A 21,167-nucleotide genomic window follows, 5' to 3' on the forward strand; every position below is an offset into this window, starting at 1 on the left:
ATATTAAGACGTCAACAGTATCCAAAACAATCTATTGATTCAATGCAATGCCTATCAAAAATCCCATAGCATTTTTGCAGAAATAGAAAAGCACATCCAAAAATTCATATGGAATTCCAAGGGATCCTGAACAACCAAAACAATCTTGAAAAAAGAAAAAAGTAAAAAGGCAACTACTGGGACACAAATCCAAATTTATAATTACCAAAAGAAATGTTCTAAGATATTTTTAAAATAAGACTACATAGTAAAAAGACAGTAATTATACAAAGTTACACTAAATATACTCATAATAAAGACAGTAAAATATGGCAGAGCTAACACCAGACACGAGTCCATGCTGATTATAAATGAATGAATTGAAATTTTGATGATAAAATATATCTGCACATTATATCATAAGGAAAGGGTTAGTCTCCCTAAAATATAAAAAAAGATCTTAAATAAAGAAAAAAACCACCACCACCTGTTCGGGAAAAAAATGAGAAGACATGGACAGGCAATACACAGAGAAAGTAAAAATGACCTTAAATATATGGGAAAAAAAAAAATTGATGCCTTACCCATCAATGCTACAATATCTCCACCACACACACACACACACACACACACACACACATATTCACACACAAATACACACACATTTTGAACTATCTGGGTAAAAAAGCAAATTAAAAAATCACAATTTTGGAACACCCAATGAAATAACTGATTCAGGCAAATATCAGTGGATAGGTTGTCAGGGAATAGGATATTCATTTTGATGCCAAAACATTACCCTGCAGAGCATCTGCTAAGTCCAAAGGGAAAAAATGTACCTTTATATTGGTGAGATCAACCAAGCGACCAAATTCAGCATCCTAAAAGTGAACAGCCTGACATGATACCCTCCTGAGGGATTCAATGTGAAGTACACAGCATCCTTCCTGAAACGTTAATCTGAATCTCATCTCGTGCCTACTTTACAGGAGGTATAGCAGATAGAGGAACAAGCTAAACTACACCACGAGGAAACAGCTAGACAAGCGCAGAGGGCGGGGTGGTACTTCACACCTGGTCTGGCTCAAGGAGTCAATGCCAAGGGGCAAAGGGGGGGCGACTGTTGGAGATAAAGAGAGGAAAGAGCTCTGGCCAAACACAACGAACCGTAACCAGACACGAGTGCAAGCACGTGTAGCAGGCCACCTGAGGGCAGTGAGGGACTGGTCTCTACATGAAGTCAGATTTGTTCTCTTAGGTGTGCCAGTGGTTTCATCATTCAGGATGGCCCAGGTTACCCACAGTAACAAAGAGCCCAAACTCTCAGTGGCTCAGGACAAAGCTCTATTTCTCACTCCCACCTGCGAAGCACCGTTTCAGAAGTAAGATGCTCCCCGATCTACTACTCTTTGTACAAGACAAATTCAGCTTTTCCTTTGAGAGTGAGAGATACTTACTGATCAGGGTAGGTGGTTGCAGGCAGCGCTCCTCGGAGTGTGATTCTCCTGCCATTTTGCATCAGAATCTCCAAGATAGTTTAAAATGCAAATGCTTTATCGCTATGCAAATGTTTTTCAACCCAGAGTCCCAACCCACACTTGCTGAATCAGAAACTCAAAGCTAGGACCTTAGGAGTCTACTACTAAGTCTTATAGCTCCTGAAAGTTGCTTTCGGTTACACATTCCACTATTTTATAAAAGTTGCTGTGCAAAGGATATTTTACTTGCTCAGTGATAACTAGAGTAGCATTAATACTGTTTATAAAAATGGCAGAAATGCGTGGTTTTTTTTTTTTTTTGTAAGATGGCAAGCACTATAGTATACTCGTTTAGAGATAATCAACCATTCTAAATTACAGGCTTTTTTCTGGTACAGGTTCCTAAAGCTTATAGTGACTTTTTAAAAAAATTTTATTGGAGTATAGTTGATTTACAATGTTGTGTTAGCTTTTGCTGTAGAGCAAAGTGAATCAGTTATACATATAGCCACTCTATTTTAGATTATTTTCCCATATAGGTATAGTGACATTTTTAAAAAGAGGTTCTACATTTTATTTAATTAATCGAGGTATGCTAATGCCAACTGGACAACTACGCAGAGCAGCCAACAAAACAGCTCAAACCTGGGTAATGAAAATGGACCGATGTCATTAACAGTCTGCAACTGCTCTGCGTAGTACTGCAGGTGATTGCAGGCATTTCATCCAACTTGGAATGCCAACTGGAAATTGTCCAGTATTCTGAAGCTGACCTTCCGCACAAGGAAAAAAGGTCAAAAAACACTGGTTACACATCTATAAGAACGGCCAGAATCCGGATCACTGACAACACCAAATACTGGTAAGGATGTGAAGCAGCAGGAATTCTCATTCACTGCTGGTGGGAACGCAAACAGTAAAGCCGCTCTGGAAGACTGATCGGTGGTTTCTTACAAAATTGAACACACTCTTACCATACAAGCCAGCAATCATGCTCCTTGGTATTTACCCACACAAAAATCTGAACACAGACGCAGATGTTTATATAGCAGCTTTATTCATAACTGCTAAAACTTGGAAGCAACCCAAATGTCCTACGATAGGTGAATGGATAAATAAACTGTGGTCCACCCAGACAATGGAATATTATTCAGAGCTAAAAAGAAATGAGCTACCAAGCCATGAAAAAACATGGAAGAACCTTCAATGTATATGACTAAGTGAGAGAATCTGTAACCAATCTGAGAGGTTACTTACTGTATGATTCCTGCTGTATGACATTCTGGAAATGGTGAAACTACGGAGACAGTAAAAAGATCGGTGGTTGCCAAGGGTTGGGGGGAGGGGAAGGATGGTGGAGCATAGAGGATTTTTAGGGCAGTGAAAATACTCTGTACGATACGTAAAGGTCATTATACATTTGTCCAAACCCACAGAATATACAACACCAAGAGTGAACCCTAAGGTAAACTATGGACTTTGGGTGATTATGATGTGTCAGTATAGGTCCATCGATTTTAACAAATGTACCATCTGGTGGGTGATGTTAATAATGGGGGAAGCTATGCGTGTGTGGGGCAGGGGTACATAAGGAAATCTCTGCACCTCCCCTCCAATTTTGCTGTGAACCTAAAACTGCCCAAAAAATAATGATCTTAAAAAAAAAAAAATGTTAACCTGACACTACCCCCTGCCCTGCTACCCCACCAAATAAATTAAAAAAAAAAAAAGAGGTCTTCCAGCCATCTTTATTTAGCTATGATTCCCCAAGCTACTTCTAGCCTAACCAACTTGCTCAAAACACCCCCAAATAAAGTCACACTCTTCTCTGCCAGGCAACTTCCTCTTCCTGATCACATCCAGGTCTACCTCTAGAGAGACACTGCACCTTAAATGTACAAATTCGTTGGATACCACCTTCTATCAACAAGTTGAGAAGGACACAATAAAATACTGATATGACAGCAGGAAGTGACAGGATCACACAGAAAATGTAGTGACATTATCAACTATATCTGCTGAACCTTTTAGCCCACTATGCTTATTTTAAATGTTTTGGTAATTACTTCTGTATATAACAATGATTATTTATCAACATCCCCTTTTGAAAAATTAACTGCTCAAACCTTATACTGGGATGACTGGTGTCATGTGCAGGTCAATTTGCCTACATGAGGGAAAAAAAACCCCACCACAACTGGATCCCATTTTTCTTTTCAAAAATAAAAATAATAATAATTCGATGTAAAACATGAACATTTAATTACCTTTAAACAATATATGTAATAATGTACATGCTATACAATCCCAAACACACTGAACACAAATGCAATCTTATAAGACATATACACAACCTACTTTTTGCCAACATATACCCTGTAGGTCACTTGGGATGTTAGCTGATTTCTCAGCCCATGTGTGAGCATATAAACACACATATATATATGCCTCAAACTGAAGATTAAGATAATAAACCAAAGAGTTGAATATAAGAAGTCTGCCGTGGAAGATTCTAGAACCACAATCAGTAACTGGAACCAAGTAACAAGGCACAATAGCTTCCCTCTGTGGTCACAAAGCTGAAGTTTCTCGTCCCAGTGCTTAAATATGGAAATAGACATGGCTAAGTCACAAACTATATTTTATAGTGCATTTCCGTTACTGTTTAAAAAGAAGTATTTTTCTTATTACATAATGCATTACAGAAAAGCATTGGAAAAATAAATAGGATAAGCTCATACAATAAAGCCTTTTTTTCCATTTGAAAAAGTTATTTATGTTCAAAATTAATATAACAGATGTAGGTGTAATAAAAAGAAGCATAAGGGATCCTATGCAGATTTCCTAGTACCCTTGAATCATATCTTGTGCCACCCATGTTAAACTGTCCATTTTAAAGCTAGCTGGGTGATACTGTCAACTGAAAGTCATTTTCTTTCTTTTCTTTTTTTTTTTTTTTTTTTTGGTGCTTTAATAATATGTACTAGTACAGAGAATAAAGTTATCAATAACATGGCAAAATGAAACTCTTCCTAGCATTTAAGTTTTTTTGTTAAACATTACCTTTGTATTAGGCTATCCTTAATTTTCCTTTTTCTCTTTTTTCTTCTATGTTAACAGAGAAGAAAAAAATGTTTCACAGAGAAAAATTCATGCAACCAAGCAAAATCTAAACTATCCGTATTCCCTTTTTTTAACCCAAAAATTCTTGGGTAAATTGAAAGTTCATTCTAGGAAGAACAATTCATTGAGAGATAAAACAGTTTAAAAATATACATATATGTACTATTCATAGTTTCTAAGAACAGTTTAGAGCTTTAGCTTCGTAAACTTACACAGTTATCAAAGGAATAAAGCCAACCACAAAATAAGAATCAACAGGATGCAGTAATCCATTCCTAAAAGACAGTCAAATGTGTTTACACATATACAGGAAATCAACAATGTAAGTTGTAAATAATAAGTCGTCAAATGTAGCACTAAACAAATTGTAACCAGAACAAAACCGTCAGTTTCGTTAATTTTGACCACGGAAGTGGGACCAGCTAAACATGAGCTTGGCAGTGTCCTTTGATCACCATTTTGTTTCCACAGGGGCACTGCAGCATGCAGCTCCTGCGGGGACCAGAGCAGCTGCTCACAAGTACAACCGGACTGACCAAGGGAAACACAGAACAAACCATCTTGCTCTAGGCTCTAAAACTGAAGAGTAATGTAATGAATAAACTGAGATTTTAAGGCTTTCTTAGAAATATTTTTCATGGCACTTCAACAATAAACACCACTAATAGGCAAAATTTGCAAATATTCATAGTTACATACTTACATAATTCAAAGTACATGCCATGTCAATTATTAAGTAAGGAACCACTTTGTCAGTTTTGTTTTCTGGCAACCAAATTATACTTATGGAAGGCTATTCCTGTTTGGCTGTAATTAACATGTAAATCACAGACATGTCAGTTCACTAGTGTACAGTACAAACTGCATCTGGAGTAAACTGGCCAGTACCACCTGCTTCTTAAAGAGCTGAAGGTCATTCGTTTCTTGCTAGAAATGCAGCTAAACTGCCTTTTCTCACAAGAGCAGTTAGCATCCTGACTTCAACTATCAACCTACTGGTAAACTCTAAGATCATCATTAGGCAAATTCCTTGGGTCACACACACAGACCATCCTCACAATAATCCACTTCTCGCACCGCAGGCAGCCAGAAAACTCTCTCTGAGCCTAACACGTCATTCTGGCCACGCCATACTCTGAGCTGACCACAGCAGGCTCCGCTTTGGAAAACTCGTCCGCGTACTCGCTGTAGCGGTTATCTGCGGGGCTGCTGCCCTCTACAGTTCGGAGAGCATCTTTCACAGGCAGCAGAGTCTGCTCCTTGAGACACAAGGAGGTTTTGAGGGCAGGTGATTCAGGACGAACTGAATTTAACAATTCCTTGGTGAGAACTCCATCTGTCTGCTTATTTTTATGTTGCTTAATTTGCTAGAAACAAATCCAAATTTGAAAAAAATTACAAACTGTACACACTACATGTTCAATATATGTTAGATGAAAGTCAACAAAAATCGAGCTTTTGCAAATGTTCTCTTTATGTACAATGCAAAATTAAATCTCAAAAAATTAAAATCTAGTGTAGGTGAGACATGGTTGAGAATCCCAATTGTTTACAACTTTTGTGATGGAAAACATATTTGACAGAAGATCACTAGGCCTTCATATTTGAAAAGCACATACATTTCCTAGAAAGTATAAAAAGTAAACATTTTATAATGAAAGAAATATATATGTGAGACAGTCACCCTGAAATCACAGCTATATAATGTAACAAACACACGCTCATTTAGTTGAAGGTGTGACGGCCTGAAGAGCTTTCTTAGGTGGTTTTCCTACAATGGTTTGGCAGGGGAGCACGACAGGCTGTAGAATACAACAGAATGTTTTTGATTTTAACAGAGTCTAAAGGATTCTTTGGCAGAGCTCCACACTCCCCAGACCCTTGGACTGATCTCCAGACAACCTTCTCGTACCGTCTATGTCGTGGGCTTGCCTCTCCTACGGGTCACTCAGGCAGTCATGACCTCCTTATCTGAGAGGTGACCAGCAACACTCCTGTCCGAGAGGCAGACAGGATAGTCTCACTGAGTGATAACAGTTGGCCAGGATTTTTTAAAACATGTACTTACTGATCCTTTTTGTTACATATAATGGTAAAGAAACGTCTTAGGGTGGAGAAGGATTTCTTAAACAAGATATACAAAAAGGCATAAAACATAAAAACTGATCAATTTGACTATATTAAAATTCACAGTATCTATATGAAACATACCATAAAGAAGATGGAAAAGACAAGAAAAGACTGGACAAAGCCATTGGTGATACATTTAACTAAATAAGAATTAGTGTGTGGTATATAAAGAATTCTTATAAATCAGTAAGAAAAAGGCAAATACGCCAACAGAAAAATGGTTTGAATAGGCCATTCGCAGAAAGGGAAAAGCCAAGTGGCCAAAACAAGCATGAAAAGTCATTCAACTTCACTCGTCGTGGAAATCCGAAACTGCAAATAACTGAAATGTCCAGCATAGCTGAATTGATGGACGGTGATACAGTCACACAGGAGAATACGATACAGTAGTTACTGATAAAACAGATGAATTAAAGCTACGTGTATCAACGTGGATAAATTTCAAAACAATGTAGAGCAAAGTGAAGCATGGCAGTGTGACAGCCTTTGCATAGTTTTAAAACGTGGTTTCTTAAGCAGAGTGAAGGGTACCTGGGTATTCGTGTTGTTTGTTGCCCTTTACGCCTTATACATAACTACTTTCTTTTGTATTTTTCAATAGATAATAAAAATATTTCAAATCGTATGCAACAATATTATAAGTTGTTTGTGGATATAAACATATATAGAGGAAGTATAAAAATATGCACAGGAATGACTAACGCCAGATTCAGTGCAGCAAGTGTAGCTGGGGAAGACTCAGTAGGGCTCACAGGGTCTGCAAATAGATCGATAGTGTGTCTTTCCTTCAAACAGAAACATGAAAGGTCTGAATCAAATACCATACATGTTAAAACCTCACACAGCTAGGTGGTGAATACCCTGATATTTATTATATCTCTATTTCTCTATATATTATACTTCAAATAGTTCAATATGTTTTAAAATTCAGAGAGAGCGATTTAAACTAACCTATTCAAAGCAGAGGAGACCTGATTTTGAAGCAAGCAGGAGTACTTAGTACTTACAAGATTTCTATTGATATGTATACTACATTGACACTGAGAGCACAAGAAAGGAAATAAACTAATTTAATATTCCAAATATATTACATTGGATACTTACAGATTCTAAGTCTTTAACATCTTTCTGTAACTGCTTATTTTGCTCATTCATATTCATAATTATATTGAACACAGACTGCCTAGGATGCAATGTTCGATCAAATTGGTGGTACATGTTTCTCCAAAACCTTTATGACAAAAAAAGAAAAAAAAATACTTCAATAAATTGTGTTGGAGAAAAACTGAGTATAAATAGTTCAATAATGCCAGCTTACTTAAAATTGAAAGATACTGTATTTGGCTCCAAAACTGCCAATTTCTGAGATGTGGAACTGTAGAGAGGATTGAAGTACTTCTTCTGGTCATGCAAAAGAAACGGCCACAGGGAGTAAGTCTTCTCCTTTAACCTAATGTGATGAGAATAACAGGAAGATCTTTCCCAGAGATGCTAATGCTCACTTTTATAAAGGAGGCAGTCATTTCCCACGTAGATTTAAGTTTTAGTTTTTGCTTCTATTCACAGTCTAGCCTCACCTCTGAATTCTTCACACTTACACTGTACATACTCTTCTGTATGTATGCTACACTTCAAAACAAATTTTAACTATTAACCCAAGAGTGTGAGGGGTACTCAAAGTGTACTCAGCTTCAGAAAAACAGACAATAAAATCTTTACAATAAGACTCAGTTCTATATCATACTGTCAAGATCGTTTAAGTTCAACTATGATTTATGTTAGACCTCAGCTAAATAGGAAAGAAGAAAGCCCATTTCAATCAACTGTCTTACTTGAGTTCTTCTCTTTCCTTCTGACAATTTCCAATAAAGTTTCCAAATTGGCATGAATGAATATGTTCATGGATCTGAAGAAGAAACGCTTCATTGAATTCGAAGGCTTGTGGAAACTGTTCAGTCAAATGCCACACACATTCCAAGAACTGAGTAAACACCGGTGAAACTTCCTTTGGGTCACCATCCAAATGGCCACACCTAACCCCCCAGAAAGTACAAGCTTTTGAAAATGCCACTGAAAGAGGTCAACTGTTTGGGTATTGTTAAATTTAAATACATATCCCCCCCCAAAAAAATCCTAAAACATTGTTACATTGGCATTTTAAAAAAATGTCATGTTCTTATTGAAACAATTTACACCTATGAGTTTTTCAACCACAACTTTAACGGGTCTGTTACATTCTAACTACTACAATGCAGACAAAAAGGAAGGTAATAAACTGCTATGAAAATTAACAAAAGTATCAGACTTGAAAAAAATGACAGAAAAAGAATTAAATCGGTCTTCATACAAAAAAACACCACTCTCACCTCCCATCAGAGATGGGAGTTCATGAAGAACAGGAACATTCTGGTACTCTAAATTAGTTCTACTAATTTTACAAAGTACCTAAATGTATAACTGTGACTCACCTATCCGAATATTTATGTCCAAAGGAGATCCAATCTTTTTCTATTAAAACCTTAATGAGAAAAAGTAAAATCCATTTTGTAACCACCTTCAATTCTTTTTTTGTTTAGAATGGATTAAATCCTATTATCTTTAAAACAGCATTTACACTTTTAACTTACGGTGGCAAACAAAACGAAATTTTTTAAATTACAGGCAAAAGACAGCAAGAACCTGGGTTAGAGGTCGGCTTAACAAGGAGTGAAAATGATACATAAAAAGAAATACAGTAGTCTTGTGACTTAAATTTACTTCAGTTGCATTTATTACATTCTAAGTGAAAAGCGCATGTTATAAAACACTATTGCATTTACATGTTTTGTATGTATGATGATATATGCACAGAAAAAAGGTTAGGAAAATGCAAATCAGAAGGTTACCAGTGGTTACTGGGTGGCAAACTGGGGTGGATGTTTAAACCTTTTGGCTTACTTGTATGTTACTTCTGTAACACTTTAAAAAAGAAGGATGGTAAAGAAACCAATGAAAAGTTTATATTCAAATTCAAATGTTGATATGCAACCTCCTGAGTGCACTCTGTTTTCTGTTACAACTCTACTGAAATAATAGGTTTCTAATTATTTTCGGTCTAATCTAAACAACATTATCTTCTTAGTATTTACTATACTTTCTAATTTCATTATGTAATCACCAAGTACATTCTTTTCAATGTCAAAATTGCCACTTGTAGCTCCTCTGACTTTGTCTTAAATCTCTCCGGAAGGCCGTGGCACGTGTGGGTAAAGATGCAGATTCTGGGGCTTCCCTGGTGGTGCAGTGGTTGAGAATCCGCCTGCCAATGCAGGGGACACGGGTTCGAGCCCTGGTCTGGGAGGATCCCACATGCCGCGGAGCAACTGGGCCCGTGAGCCACAACTACTGAGCCTGCGCGTCTGGAGCCTGTGCTCTGCAGCAAGAGAGGCCGCAACAGTGAGAGGCCCGCGCACCGCGATGAGGAGTGGCCCCCGCTTGCCACAACTAGAGAAAGCCCTCGCACAGAAACGAAGACCCAACACAGCCAAAATAAATAAATAAATGAATAAATTTATTAAAAAAAAAATAGAAGTACCATATGATCCAGATCACTCTTTATAAAAAAAAAAAAAAAAAAAAAAAAAGATGCAGATTCTGGAGTCACACTGCACGGGCTCAATTCCCAGCTTCCCCACTTGCCCACCCGGCAACCTCGGGCACGTGGCCTGAGCTGTAGCCTCGGCTTCTACCGTGGGCCCTCTGCCATCCTTCCACACACCCACGTCCGAAGCTTAGCTCAACACCGTTCTCACTAAACTCGCTCCGCCGCTTCTCTCAGCACAGTCCGTCCTGGCGACTAAGCCCCGAGCCTGGAAGCAACTGAGCCCCGAGCCTGGAAGCACTCCGACAAGAGGCCTCTTCTCCTCCTCCCACACCCAGTCCGTGAACAACTCCTACTCCGCTGTCTCGCCCTCCCTGGAGGGGGCCCGTCACCCACTCCTCCATCCGCGTGGCACTGCCTTACTTCTGGCCCTCTTTTCTCTCCTAAGTCATCCTAACAGCTTCTGCGCGGGTCTCCCAGCCTCCATCCCCACCCCTCTGCCTTCCAGACACCATCTTTCTAAAAAGATGCGCTCTGAGCATGTCCCCGTCTCCCGCGTTTAAAGCCTGCTGCTGGCTCTCACCGCCCAGCATGGGGACGTCCAGGTGCCTGCCAGACTTCTCCTCCTCGGGCCCCAGCCCACCCCGCTCTCCTGCGCCAGCCTCACCCCTCGCACAGCCTGCACCCCACCCATCCCCGCCGGCTGCGGTCACCTGCAGGAGCCACGCTTCAGTCCTCCCCGTTCCTCTAGCCTGGGAGGCTCCCACACGGTCGCCGGTCACTCACCGCACGCTTTCATCTGGACGCCCGGCAGACGGTGAAAGCCAAACGCGGCCAAGGGAACACCCCTATCTCACACGCCCCAGGCAAGCGGAACCTTACTTTATTAGAAGCCCTTGCATTTGGCCTGTCCCAGATGCAACATGCTGGCACCACGAAAACAATGGTGCTGAAAGGGGTCTGGCTGTGTTAAACCTTCCCCTGCTTTAAGACAGCACTGTGCTTCATAATTCTCAACTAATAAAAACTGCCTACCAGCTCTTCATTTATTTTACCTGCCCTGAGTTAAAACATAAATTGTGAAAACAGGAGTTAATCTGATCATGCTCATGCATTAAAAAGCACACAAAACCCAGGAGCCGGGGCTTTAGCGCCACAAAGCAGGAAATCTGCTCAACTCGAAAATTCATCTTCAGATTCAAAACATGCTCCCTAAAGTGTAGTTACAATTAACAAGTGAAGGTGTCTTAAATCGAAAGTTTCCTCTAGAATATAATTTATTAGTACTCTTATCTATGTCTTGTCTTACTACATTATTTACGTTTGTTAGATAAAAATGAGGGAGAAATACTGAATATTTCTATTGCAACATTTTTCAGGGGAAAAAAACCTTTTAATCTAAAACTTTTTGTCAAAGAGATGGCACAAGTGGAAATTAATCTAACTCAGAGTTTCTCAACCTCAGCAGTACTGACATTTTGGGCCAGGTAATCCTCTGTTGTAGGGACCGTCCTGTGAATTATAGGTTATTAGCAGCTGGGCCTCCACCAGCTGGATCCCAGGTACACCCTTTCCTTTAGTTCTAACAATCAAGATGACTCCTCGGGGGGACAAAATCACTCCTATTTGAGAGCAGTGGTCTGGCCAAACAAGTCCTTACCATGAATCCTCTGATTGTCCTGTAGTAGGGATCCAATAAGAGAGAGCCCAGGGAACAGACCTGGGAAGTCCTGTCCCAGCCATCAGAGCAATGTACCAACACACTTGCATTTTCAACCATTATTGCCTGAAAAGAAAGACCACACACTTCGATTCTAGCAAAATCCATTTTAGGTAAATCAGTAAGTGCTACTTACTCCAAAACCAAAGTAGCAGGTAATGCATTATAAAGAAGAGCTAGGATTGCAATGATTATGTTGTCACAGCATAATCTCCAAGGAACCGGACAAAACACAAAGCGAACAAACAAAAAGCACAGACAAAAATGCTGTTTCAATGTGTCGGGGAATTTCTTTTGAAGTTCTTACATTAAGTTCTACATGATATTTTTAAAGTTCAAATTAAAGTGAACCTCATTAAACAGGTAAAACATAATAAAAGTTATCTGGCAGGAAAGGATACCAGCACCCAACAGAATAAATCCATTCCTTCCCAACCAGTGAAAGCCCAGATCACACGTAAGTGAAGAAGGGCTACCTTGGCCAAGAAGATTGCAGCGTCCGTAACGGCTTTGATGTGACGCAGCCACCCTGCGCCCTCCAGACCCGAGTAGAAGTCACTGACGGAGAGCCCTCTGCTACCGCTGACTGCAAGGGGAAAGACACTTCAGTTAGAAAGGAGCCTGAGTGCCCACTCCTATTCAAGAGCCCCCAGGGGAGCGAGGTGGGGAAGAAGAGAAGAGGACAAGATCAACAGGCAAGACTCTTTATACATGAACACATGCTATTAAAAGCTCAATAATGGAGCTTTGGGTACATTTTTCTGTCATTCCTTGTGCTTAAAAAAAAAATTGTTCCAATATCCTTCTTAAAAAAATTTTCAACACAAATGTGTAATTAAAAATAGTCTGAGATTTCAGTTTTTTAAATTCCACGCCAAGACTGGAAAGACAGTTTAATATTTAAATGGAACACTGTCATAAATTAATCTTCACTGTACTGACTAATCAAGAATATCTAACAATAGCAATTTTTTGTAAAACCATTAGAATTATACTGTCTAATAAATATAGTAGCCGCTACTGAAATACAGCTATTAAACACTTGAAATGTGGGTAGTCCACAGTAAGATGTAAGTATAAGAGACACACTAGCCAATTTCTAGGACTTAAAGGAAAAGAAGCAAAATATATCATTACTAATTTTTTATGCTGATTACATGTTAGCATGTTTTTAATATATTAGGTTAAGTATATTATTAAAATTAATTTCAACTGTTTACTCTTCTGAACGTGACTACTAGAAAATTTTTAATTATATAATTTTAAATTTTATAATGTGACTAGCATTACATTTCTATGGGACAAAGCTGCCTAGAAGGTAAGCAATAATCATACCTTCCAATAATTTCTGAAGGCTGGACCGCATGACATGAATATTTTCAATTCCAACAAACTGAAATCTAATATTAGAATAGTTGTCTTCATTTTCATAACCTTTTCCAGCTGCTCTGTTGGCCATTGCATTCAGCTAAAATTTTAAATTTTAGAAATTTAGAGACAAATTGCTTTTATCTTTTAGTTTACCAAAATATCATGAAAACACTAAATAAACCACAATTTAGCTAGCAGAGTTCAAAGGAACTCATCAAAACTGAATATACTACCATTTTTTAATAAGTGAAAAGTGTCATATATGTTATTCATAGTACAGAAGGATCCTATAAAATAACAAAATGATTGCTATATAAGAATCAGATAAGAAGTTCCCCACATATAATTCATGAAACCAATTCACGTATGTATTTAGTCAGTTTTCCATATGTTCGTAATATTTTAGAATTTAAAAAAAGAAAGAAATGTCTCCTGTCCAAACCCTATATGATTCAGTGTTGAGCAGAGCTGGAGAGTTTTTACAGAATGAACTTAGAAGATTCACTTCAGAACAAGCCTGGAGCACTTGATCATTCAGAAAGCCACAGGGACCCTGAAAAATCACATCTGAAACATGCATCAGATTGTTCCAGGTCCTCCATATTCAAGGTTACTGGAAGCCCACACCGTATACGACACAGCATATGATGAGCTAGCCTGATACATCTCCAAGAATTGGGCCAAAAATAGCCCAGTTTCTAGGGAGAGAAGACTGCCTATAGGCCCACGGCCTTTGGTTATTAGATCAAATGCTATCAGAGGTTAAGATTTGGCATGTTTAATTCTTTCAGACTAGGATTTCATACGGTACGTCATGATAATTTGCTAAATAGTCTTAAGAACTTGGATGAAACAGAACTTAAGTTGGAAGAAAAAGTTGCTTTTCATGCAGTGGACTGGGGCCCAGGTTGGTAAGAAGTATAGTTAAATTGTGTCTACTGACCCACTGGTCATTCAGCACCTGTGATGGCTAAGGCAAGAGTTAGGTGTTTAAATGCTTCCACATTATTACCACTTGAGTTTAACTAGTAAAACGAACCAAAAAAAGAAAGATCTATTTTCTGTGTAGGAGCCAATTATATAAGTAAGAGATGCGAGGGCCTGAGAAACAAATCACCCTCAGACCTCATGTTCAGAAAGTCTTACACTACAATCATCTTTTTATATCTAGTATTACCTAAAAATAGTTCTAAGCAATTAACCCACCCAGATTATACAAGGAAGTAAACTAAAATTTTTCTTACAAGAGGTATCACCAACACCCTTGAATTCTAAGAAAGTCTTTTTTTAAAACAAAAGAATATCAAATTATCAATTTCTAATTTTTAATACTTCTTAATTTACGCAAATTAATCTTATCTTCTGTTTTCTCCATTATCTTTTGTGAAATTGCATAATGATGAGAATTACTTCTAAAACAACTACCATTCCTTTCAACAAAGCTGCCTAAAATTGTGTTCTATATCGCTCACTCGCTTTTTCCCATCGCTTTCTCTTATTTTCTTATCATTCCAGATTTTTGAAGAAATTCTCACTATAATTCTGCCAATGTCCTTTTGTGTAGCCCACCAGCTCTGCATGCGATGCTATAATAAAAATTAAAAGTAATGTTAGCTATTACCATTGAGGATTTTAATTACTTTAGTTTCAGTATCTTACACGAACTGGTCGTTTAACTGTGTTTACAAAAAGAAAAAGGGATTCTAACATTTGTTCCAATGATAAAAATTTATCCTGACATTATAGATACCAAGCAGAACAACTATTTACTGTTCACTATTTATAATTCCCTAGTTCAGTATTTCCTAAGTTAGCTCACTATCTATTTTCCTTATTTTCTTGGATATTCCAAATTACAGTCCATTATTTTAACAGCGTTTTGCCAATTAAAAATTCCACCAAAAAATGTAATACGAATTTCTAATTTTCACAACACACACTATTCAGTATTTCTTCACAATAACATAAGGCTTACATATCATCTAGAGCTCCCAATATAAAACTCAGGTTTCCTAAATTTGTATATATCAGAAGACATAAGAAATCACCACCTGGGTTATTGAGAAATTGGTCTCCTAAGTTGGTATCCTTTAAAAGATTGATTTCCTTAGTATCATTAGCCTCGGTTAATTTACCACTAGGATTCAGATATGTTAAATATGGACGAAGTGATCAGTTCCCACTGACTGAATTAGCAGAGACAAGTGAACTACCAGACCATACTAGACTTTAAGACACATACTCTGGGCCTGGTGTCCATGACATACATGTAGCGGTTGGCTGGGTTGGCTTTGCTGATGGCCTGAAGCAAGTGTTCATCCTCCAGGCACCGGGCACTGAATCCTGACAGTGGTTGACTACATCGACAAATGGCAGCCTAGTTTTAAAAAAGAGAGGAAACAGATTATCCAAAGATGTCTAAAACACGCCTCAAAGACATGCTTAAAGGAAAAAAACCCACAGTTAAAATCAAATGTGCAATCTATTTAAAAGTCAGGGAACTAAGATCCCGCATGCCTCACAGCACAGCCAAAAAACAAAAGCAAAAACAAAACAAAAACAGAAACCAAAACCAAAACAAAAAACAACAAAAAACGCTCTAGCAAAAATAAAGGAGCCGGGAGATGGATTGGAGATAAGGTTGAGGGAATCTTCTAGAATGATATAAAGAGGAGAGAAATTAGAGGGTATTAACTTCCTAGCATAGAAAGTTTATGCTAGGAAGCCCACTTGTCAACATACACACACAAAAGTACAAAGAAAATTAACACAAGAGAGGAAGCTACCAAAGAAATAGAGGGGCAATTTCCCAAAACTGAGTCCTGAGTTTCCAGGTAGAATTTAAAACAACATGCCAAGGCCTGAAATCACTGTGAAATTTCAGGACACTGGGGGAAAAGAAAATTCTAAAACCTTCTCAAGGAAAAAAATCAGGTCACAAAAGACTGCGAGTCAGAACTGGCATCCATCCCTCAAGTTACCAGCTGTAAGGACAGGAAAATGACTCGCCCTCTCTGAACCACAGCTTCCCCATTTGAAAGGTACAGGGAATACCCAGAGACTACCTTCTAAAGTTTTATGAGGATCCCATGCGTATAAGGCATTAAATATGCAGTACCTCCTGGCCTTCTGTGGAGACCACAAAGGTAAACTGTACCGGGACGGGCAAGCCCAATTACAGCATCTCAGTGAAGACTCCTCCACCTCTTCATACAGCAAAAATCCTTCTGATCTGAAGAGCTGACTATTAAAATGGGAGCCTGAAACACCCTTGGCTCTCTCCCTTTTCTCAATAGTTGGCTTTTCAAAACTATCTGGTTTCCCCCAAAACAAGCAGGATCAAAAGAGAACCACGGGAAAGGAAGAAGAATCTATCTGTTCACAAATCCTGTTATTTTCAAGTCACTACTAGAAGGAAGGAAGGAAAGGATGAGAGGGAGGGGAGGAAGATGACAAGTATGAAAGTTTCTGTGTTTCAGATAATTTTGTTTTAAAATTTCAAAAATGTAATCAAGGGAAAAGCCAGCATTTCTCTATCGGCAACACTGAAACAATGACTTCTAAATGTAAAAATGAGTGTTCTTTTGGACACAATCTGAAGAGGGGTTACACTCCATTTGTAAAATCAAAAGACAGCTTCCTACCTCCTTATTTTGATGATAGTAGGAAAGAACTGGGAACCTTCCCTTGCTCCGGAACTTGGAACTACCAACAATTATTGGTTTGCTTGCTATTCGGGGAACATAAAGTTCTCTGGGATAAGTTTCACAAATCTGTAAAAAATCAAATAAAATATAACCATTCTACTCATAGTTCAAAAACCAAGAGGTTAAAAATCACCTTTAAAAACCTCTAAAACTTATTAAATGCAAGAACAGTACTTGGCAGTACATAGACAAGTCGCTGCTATGACGGTCTCTGACCCTCTCCTCCAGTACGTTTTCTGAGCCCCTTACCTTGTAGTCTCGGTTGGCGTCGGACAGCTGCCAGTTGGAATTCGGCAAGCCCATCCTCTTATACTCCTCAGTGAGGTCAACGAGTTGCCAACCTCGTAGCCTTTCTGAATCATTTTGTTTGGGATTATAAGAGAATGCATAGAGATCTTCATATTTTGCTATGGTATATAAAACACATGAATGTCAAAATGCAATTTATAGGACTTAATACACTACAAATGAAAGAAAGTTTTCAGTTTTATCCCTCCATTTAAAAAAAATCTTCAAATAGATAGCTAATACCTGAACATACTTGAACTTAATATTTTCTCAGTTCTTTGATGCAGATGATTATACCTAAAGGTACACATACTGATCTGAGATTCAATTTACACCATCAGCAAAAGCTAGTAAACAGTACAGACTCATACATTAAATACTCTACTGCAATATTTCCTTTCTTAAAGTAAAATTTTAAAGATACAAGTAGACACTTCCCACCCACCACTTTTCCCAAATGAGATGTAAAATGGAAGCCCACCGCCTTAATGGGAAGCTAGAGGCGGCACACAGGACCTGAGGTTGCATACACACCCCCGCAGGACAGTGTGCACCAAAATCGCCAGAGCTGCTCAGAGCTCCAGAGGGCACCCGCTTCTGAACAAGGCCAAGCTCCAAAGTCACAGAGCCATCCCCGCTATAAGGGCTGCCCTGGGGACAGTGGGACCAACGGCACAGGCTTCCAGGGTTCGGAGAGCAGAGTGCGCGTGGACCTGCTCCCAGACCACTGCGACCCAGGTGTTCAACACGAAGGAACATTCAGGAACCGGTGCGCTTTGCCTCCAGAGAGCGCTGTGAAGTCCAGCACGTCGGCGGAGGGGCATAAGATCCCAGGGGCGTAAGCAGCGATGCGATCCCCCTCTAGGGCCATGTCGCCCTCACTGCCACCTCCGCTGAAGCAGGGCTCACCCTCTCTTCCCTCTGCGCACCCCCCAGGCTCCACTCCCTCGGATGAAACGCACTAGCCCCACTGCTACCAGAGGAGCCTGACCGTCCTTAACGTCTCGTTCAGGAATCAATTTCCAAGTCATGGCTCTCAGTTGTGGGATACCACTTAAAAAAAAAATAAGCTGTGCCACCGGTTATCAACTTTAAAGACATCCACATAAATCTATGGTTTTTCAAGTCTGTACTACTATGAACGTTTTGCTCTTTCCTTATTATCCTTTCTTTCCTTATTATTACCCCTTCTTCTTACAATTCAGATCAGAAGTTTCTCATTATTTCTAGGCCAAACTTTTTGGAACAGAGTGCACAAGACCTTGAGTTAAGAGTACTTAAAGTACAAAATAACAATAATGAGATATTTTAAAAGTATCTTAGATAATCCATCTCATTTGAGCAAGTAAGCTTTGGTCCTGAAGAACAGTACCTTGTTTTGACAGCTGTAGCAAAGAGTTGTAAATATCGTGGCAGTCTCTTTCTCTGGGAACGATGAAATGCACAATCCGAAAGTTCTTGCACTGGATCACAAGAGGGCACCCAGAAGTCGTGAGAGCTAGTTTCTCCACCAAGGCAATATGGTGGTGCAGTATCTACGGCATGAGAAAACGTTTGACCATCATTATAAACAAGCACTAAGTATCCTACTCGCTTCCCAGAGTGCATAAATGTTAGAAACGCCCTCTTCAAATAAAGTCTCAAAGGTTATACACTACACACTCAAACTTAAACTTTTAAATGACCAAATGCCCAAGCCGGAAACACACCCTGATACTTCCCCATCGCTGCACGTGTTCCACACACCATCAGACCCCGAGAACGGCATCTCCTAAATACCTCTGCACCCTGTCTTCTTCTCTCCATCTCCACTGTCACGGCCCTAGTTGCAATGTCCCCACTGTTTCCCACCTGAATTACTGTAAAGAGCCTCCTGAATGCTCTCTCCACACCTACTCTTGACCCTCTCTAAGCCATTTTCTACAAGGCAGAGGAGGGACCGTTAAAAAACAATTAAATAGTTATCATATGATCCAGCAATCCCACTCCTAGGCATATACCCAGAAAAGATGAAACCTCTAAATCAAAAAGGTAACACGCCCCCCCAATGTTCACTGCAGCACTATTTACAACAGCCAGGTCATGGAAGCAACCTAAATGCCCATTGACATATGAATGGACAAAGAAGATGTGGTACATATATACAATGGAATATTACCCAGCCATAAAAAGAATGAAGTAATGTCATTTGCAGCAACATGGATGGACCTAGAGATTATCATACTAAGCAAAGTAAGTCACAAAGAGAAAGACAAATATATCATATATCACTTATATGTAGAATCTAAAATATGATACAAATCAACGTATCTACAAAACAGAAACAGACTCACAGGCATAGAGAATAGACCTGTGGTTGCCAAGGGGTAGGGGGGAGGGGGAGGGAAGGAGTGGGAGTTTGGGATTAGTAGATGCAAACTAGTATATATAGGATGGAGAAACAACAAGGTCCTACTGCATAGCACAGAGAACTATATTCAATATCCTGTCATAAACCATAACGGAAAAGAATATGAAAAAGAATATATATGTGTGTAACTCAGTCACTTTGCTGTACAGCAGAAATTAATACAACATTGTAAATCAACTATACTTGAGGCTAGGGAAGTGGGAAATAACATGACTAGATGGCTCTTTTTTAATTGCTTTTTAAAAATTTTTATTTATAAAAATAAAATAAAAAGCAATTATAAAAAAGCCACCTGGGGTAGGATAGGGAGGGTGGGAGGGAGACGCAAGAGGGAGGAGATATGGGGATATATGTATATGTATAGCTAATTCACTTTGTTATACAGCAGAAACTAACACACCATTGTAAAGCGATTATACTCCAATAAAGATGTTAAAAAAAATAAAATAAAAAATAAAAGTAAATAAATAAACAATAAAAAAGCCACCTAGTCATGTTATTTCCCGCCTCCCTAGCCTCATTTCAGGTCCCTCGCCACAGCCTTAAGTTCTGGTGACAACAGCCTTCTTTTGGCTCTTCCACTGCACCAGGCTCCTTTACATAGCACTGCAGTGCTCCTACCTCTTCACTCAGGAACTTCTGGTGTTATTTCTGGCCTTTGCTTAAAATTCACCACCGAGAAAGAATGCCACTCCACATGACATCATTGTCTTATTAAAACAGGAGGGTAGGTGTGAACATGTGACTTTGAAAATTTTTTGGTTGAGACAGATAGCCAACGATTACAATTTTTTGTGCATATTCAAAATAAAACATGAGCTAGACCATGTCCAATAATATAATTACAGTAAACAGCACAGCAGAGGTCCTCCTTACCCAGGTTTCTTTCTGATGAGAGTCTATAAACAGCAGATGTGTGGCCGTGAGATACAGTGTTCCTGTTAACGACTTGTTGCTCGTACTGAATCGGTCAAGTAATTTCACTTGCTCAACCTGAAAAAGAGAAAGGTGTTATTTCTCATTTCAAAAGTCGTATAAATTCTTTTTCTGTTATCCCAGCATTTAAATGTACATTTTCAAAATGTTTTCTCCTTCTGTTCAAAAACATGAGTTTATTTAAGATTGAAAGTTAAATTGCACATATCTTGGGGAACATATAAACCACCAACAATATAAGTATTATTAATATTTACAGTAACAAATATAACCAGTAGAGAAGAACTCTGTAAAAAAGGTAACATAAATATGGAAGGGAATGGGCTTCCCTGGTGGCGCAGTGGTTAAGAATCCGCCTGCCAATGCAGGGGACACGGGTTTGAGTCCTGGTCTGGGAAGATCCCACATACCGTGGAGCAACCAAGCTCGTGCGCTACAACTACTG

At 38.9% G+C, this 21,167-nt stretch overlaps 1 protein-coding gene across 4 annotated transcripts in view; it reads right to left on the reverse strand.

Annotated features, from left to right (window-relative positions):
- Positions 1-3,699: 3,699 nt before the first annotated feature.
- Positions 3,700-21,167, reverse strand: part of MTMR6 (myotubularin related protein 6) — a 28,260-nt gene continuing 10,792 nt past the window's right edge. Inside the window, exons 2-15 of one of the 4 annotated variants that reach the window (XM_036831554.1) lie at positions 20,663-20,779; positions 18,749-18,911; positions 17,338-17,495; positions 17,026-17,154; positions 15,624-15,758; positions 14,917-14,967; positions 13,346-13,478; positions 12,487-12,596; positions 11,951-12,076; positions 9,179-9,228; positions 8,543-8,743; positions 8,029-8,160; positions 7,815-7,941; positions 3,700-5,947 (exon numbers count right to left, since the gene is read on the reverse strand). In XM_036831554.1, coding sequence (XP_036687449.1) covers positions 5,687-5,947; positions 7,815-7,941; positions 8,029-8,160; positions 8,543-8,743; positions 9,179-9,228; positions 11,951-12,076; positions 12,487-12,596; positions 13,346-13,478; positions 14,917-14,967; positions 15,624-15,758; positions 17,026-17,154; positions 17,338-17,495; positions 18,749-18,911; positions 20,663-20,779 — 1,893 coding nt within the window. In that variant the 3' untranslated portion in view covers positions 3,700-5,686. The remainder of the gene's footprint in view (positions 5,948-7,814; positions 7,942-8,028; positions 8,161-8,542; positions 8,744-9,178; positions 9,229-11,950; positions 12,077-12,486; positions 12,597-13,345; positions 13,479-14,916; positions 14,968-15,623; positions 15,759-17,025; positions 17,155-17,337; positions 17,496-18,748; positions 18,912-20,662; positions 20,780-21,167) is intronic. The other 3 variants (XM_036831555.1, XM_036831556.1, XM_036831557.1) reach the window with 3 other exon arrangements.

The sequence above is a fragment of the Balaenoptera musculus genome, chromosome 18 (genome assembly GCF_009873245.2).
Source record: "Balaenoptera musculus isolate JJ_BM4_2016_0621 chromosome 18, mBalMus1.pri.v3, whole genome shotgun sequence".
NCBI classification, from domain to species: Eukaryota; Metazoa; Chordata; class Mammalia; order Artiodactyla; family Balaenopteridae; genus Balaenoptera; species Balaenoptera musculus.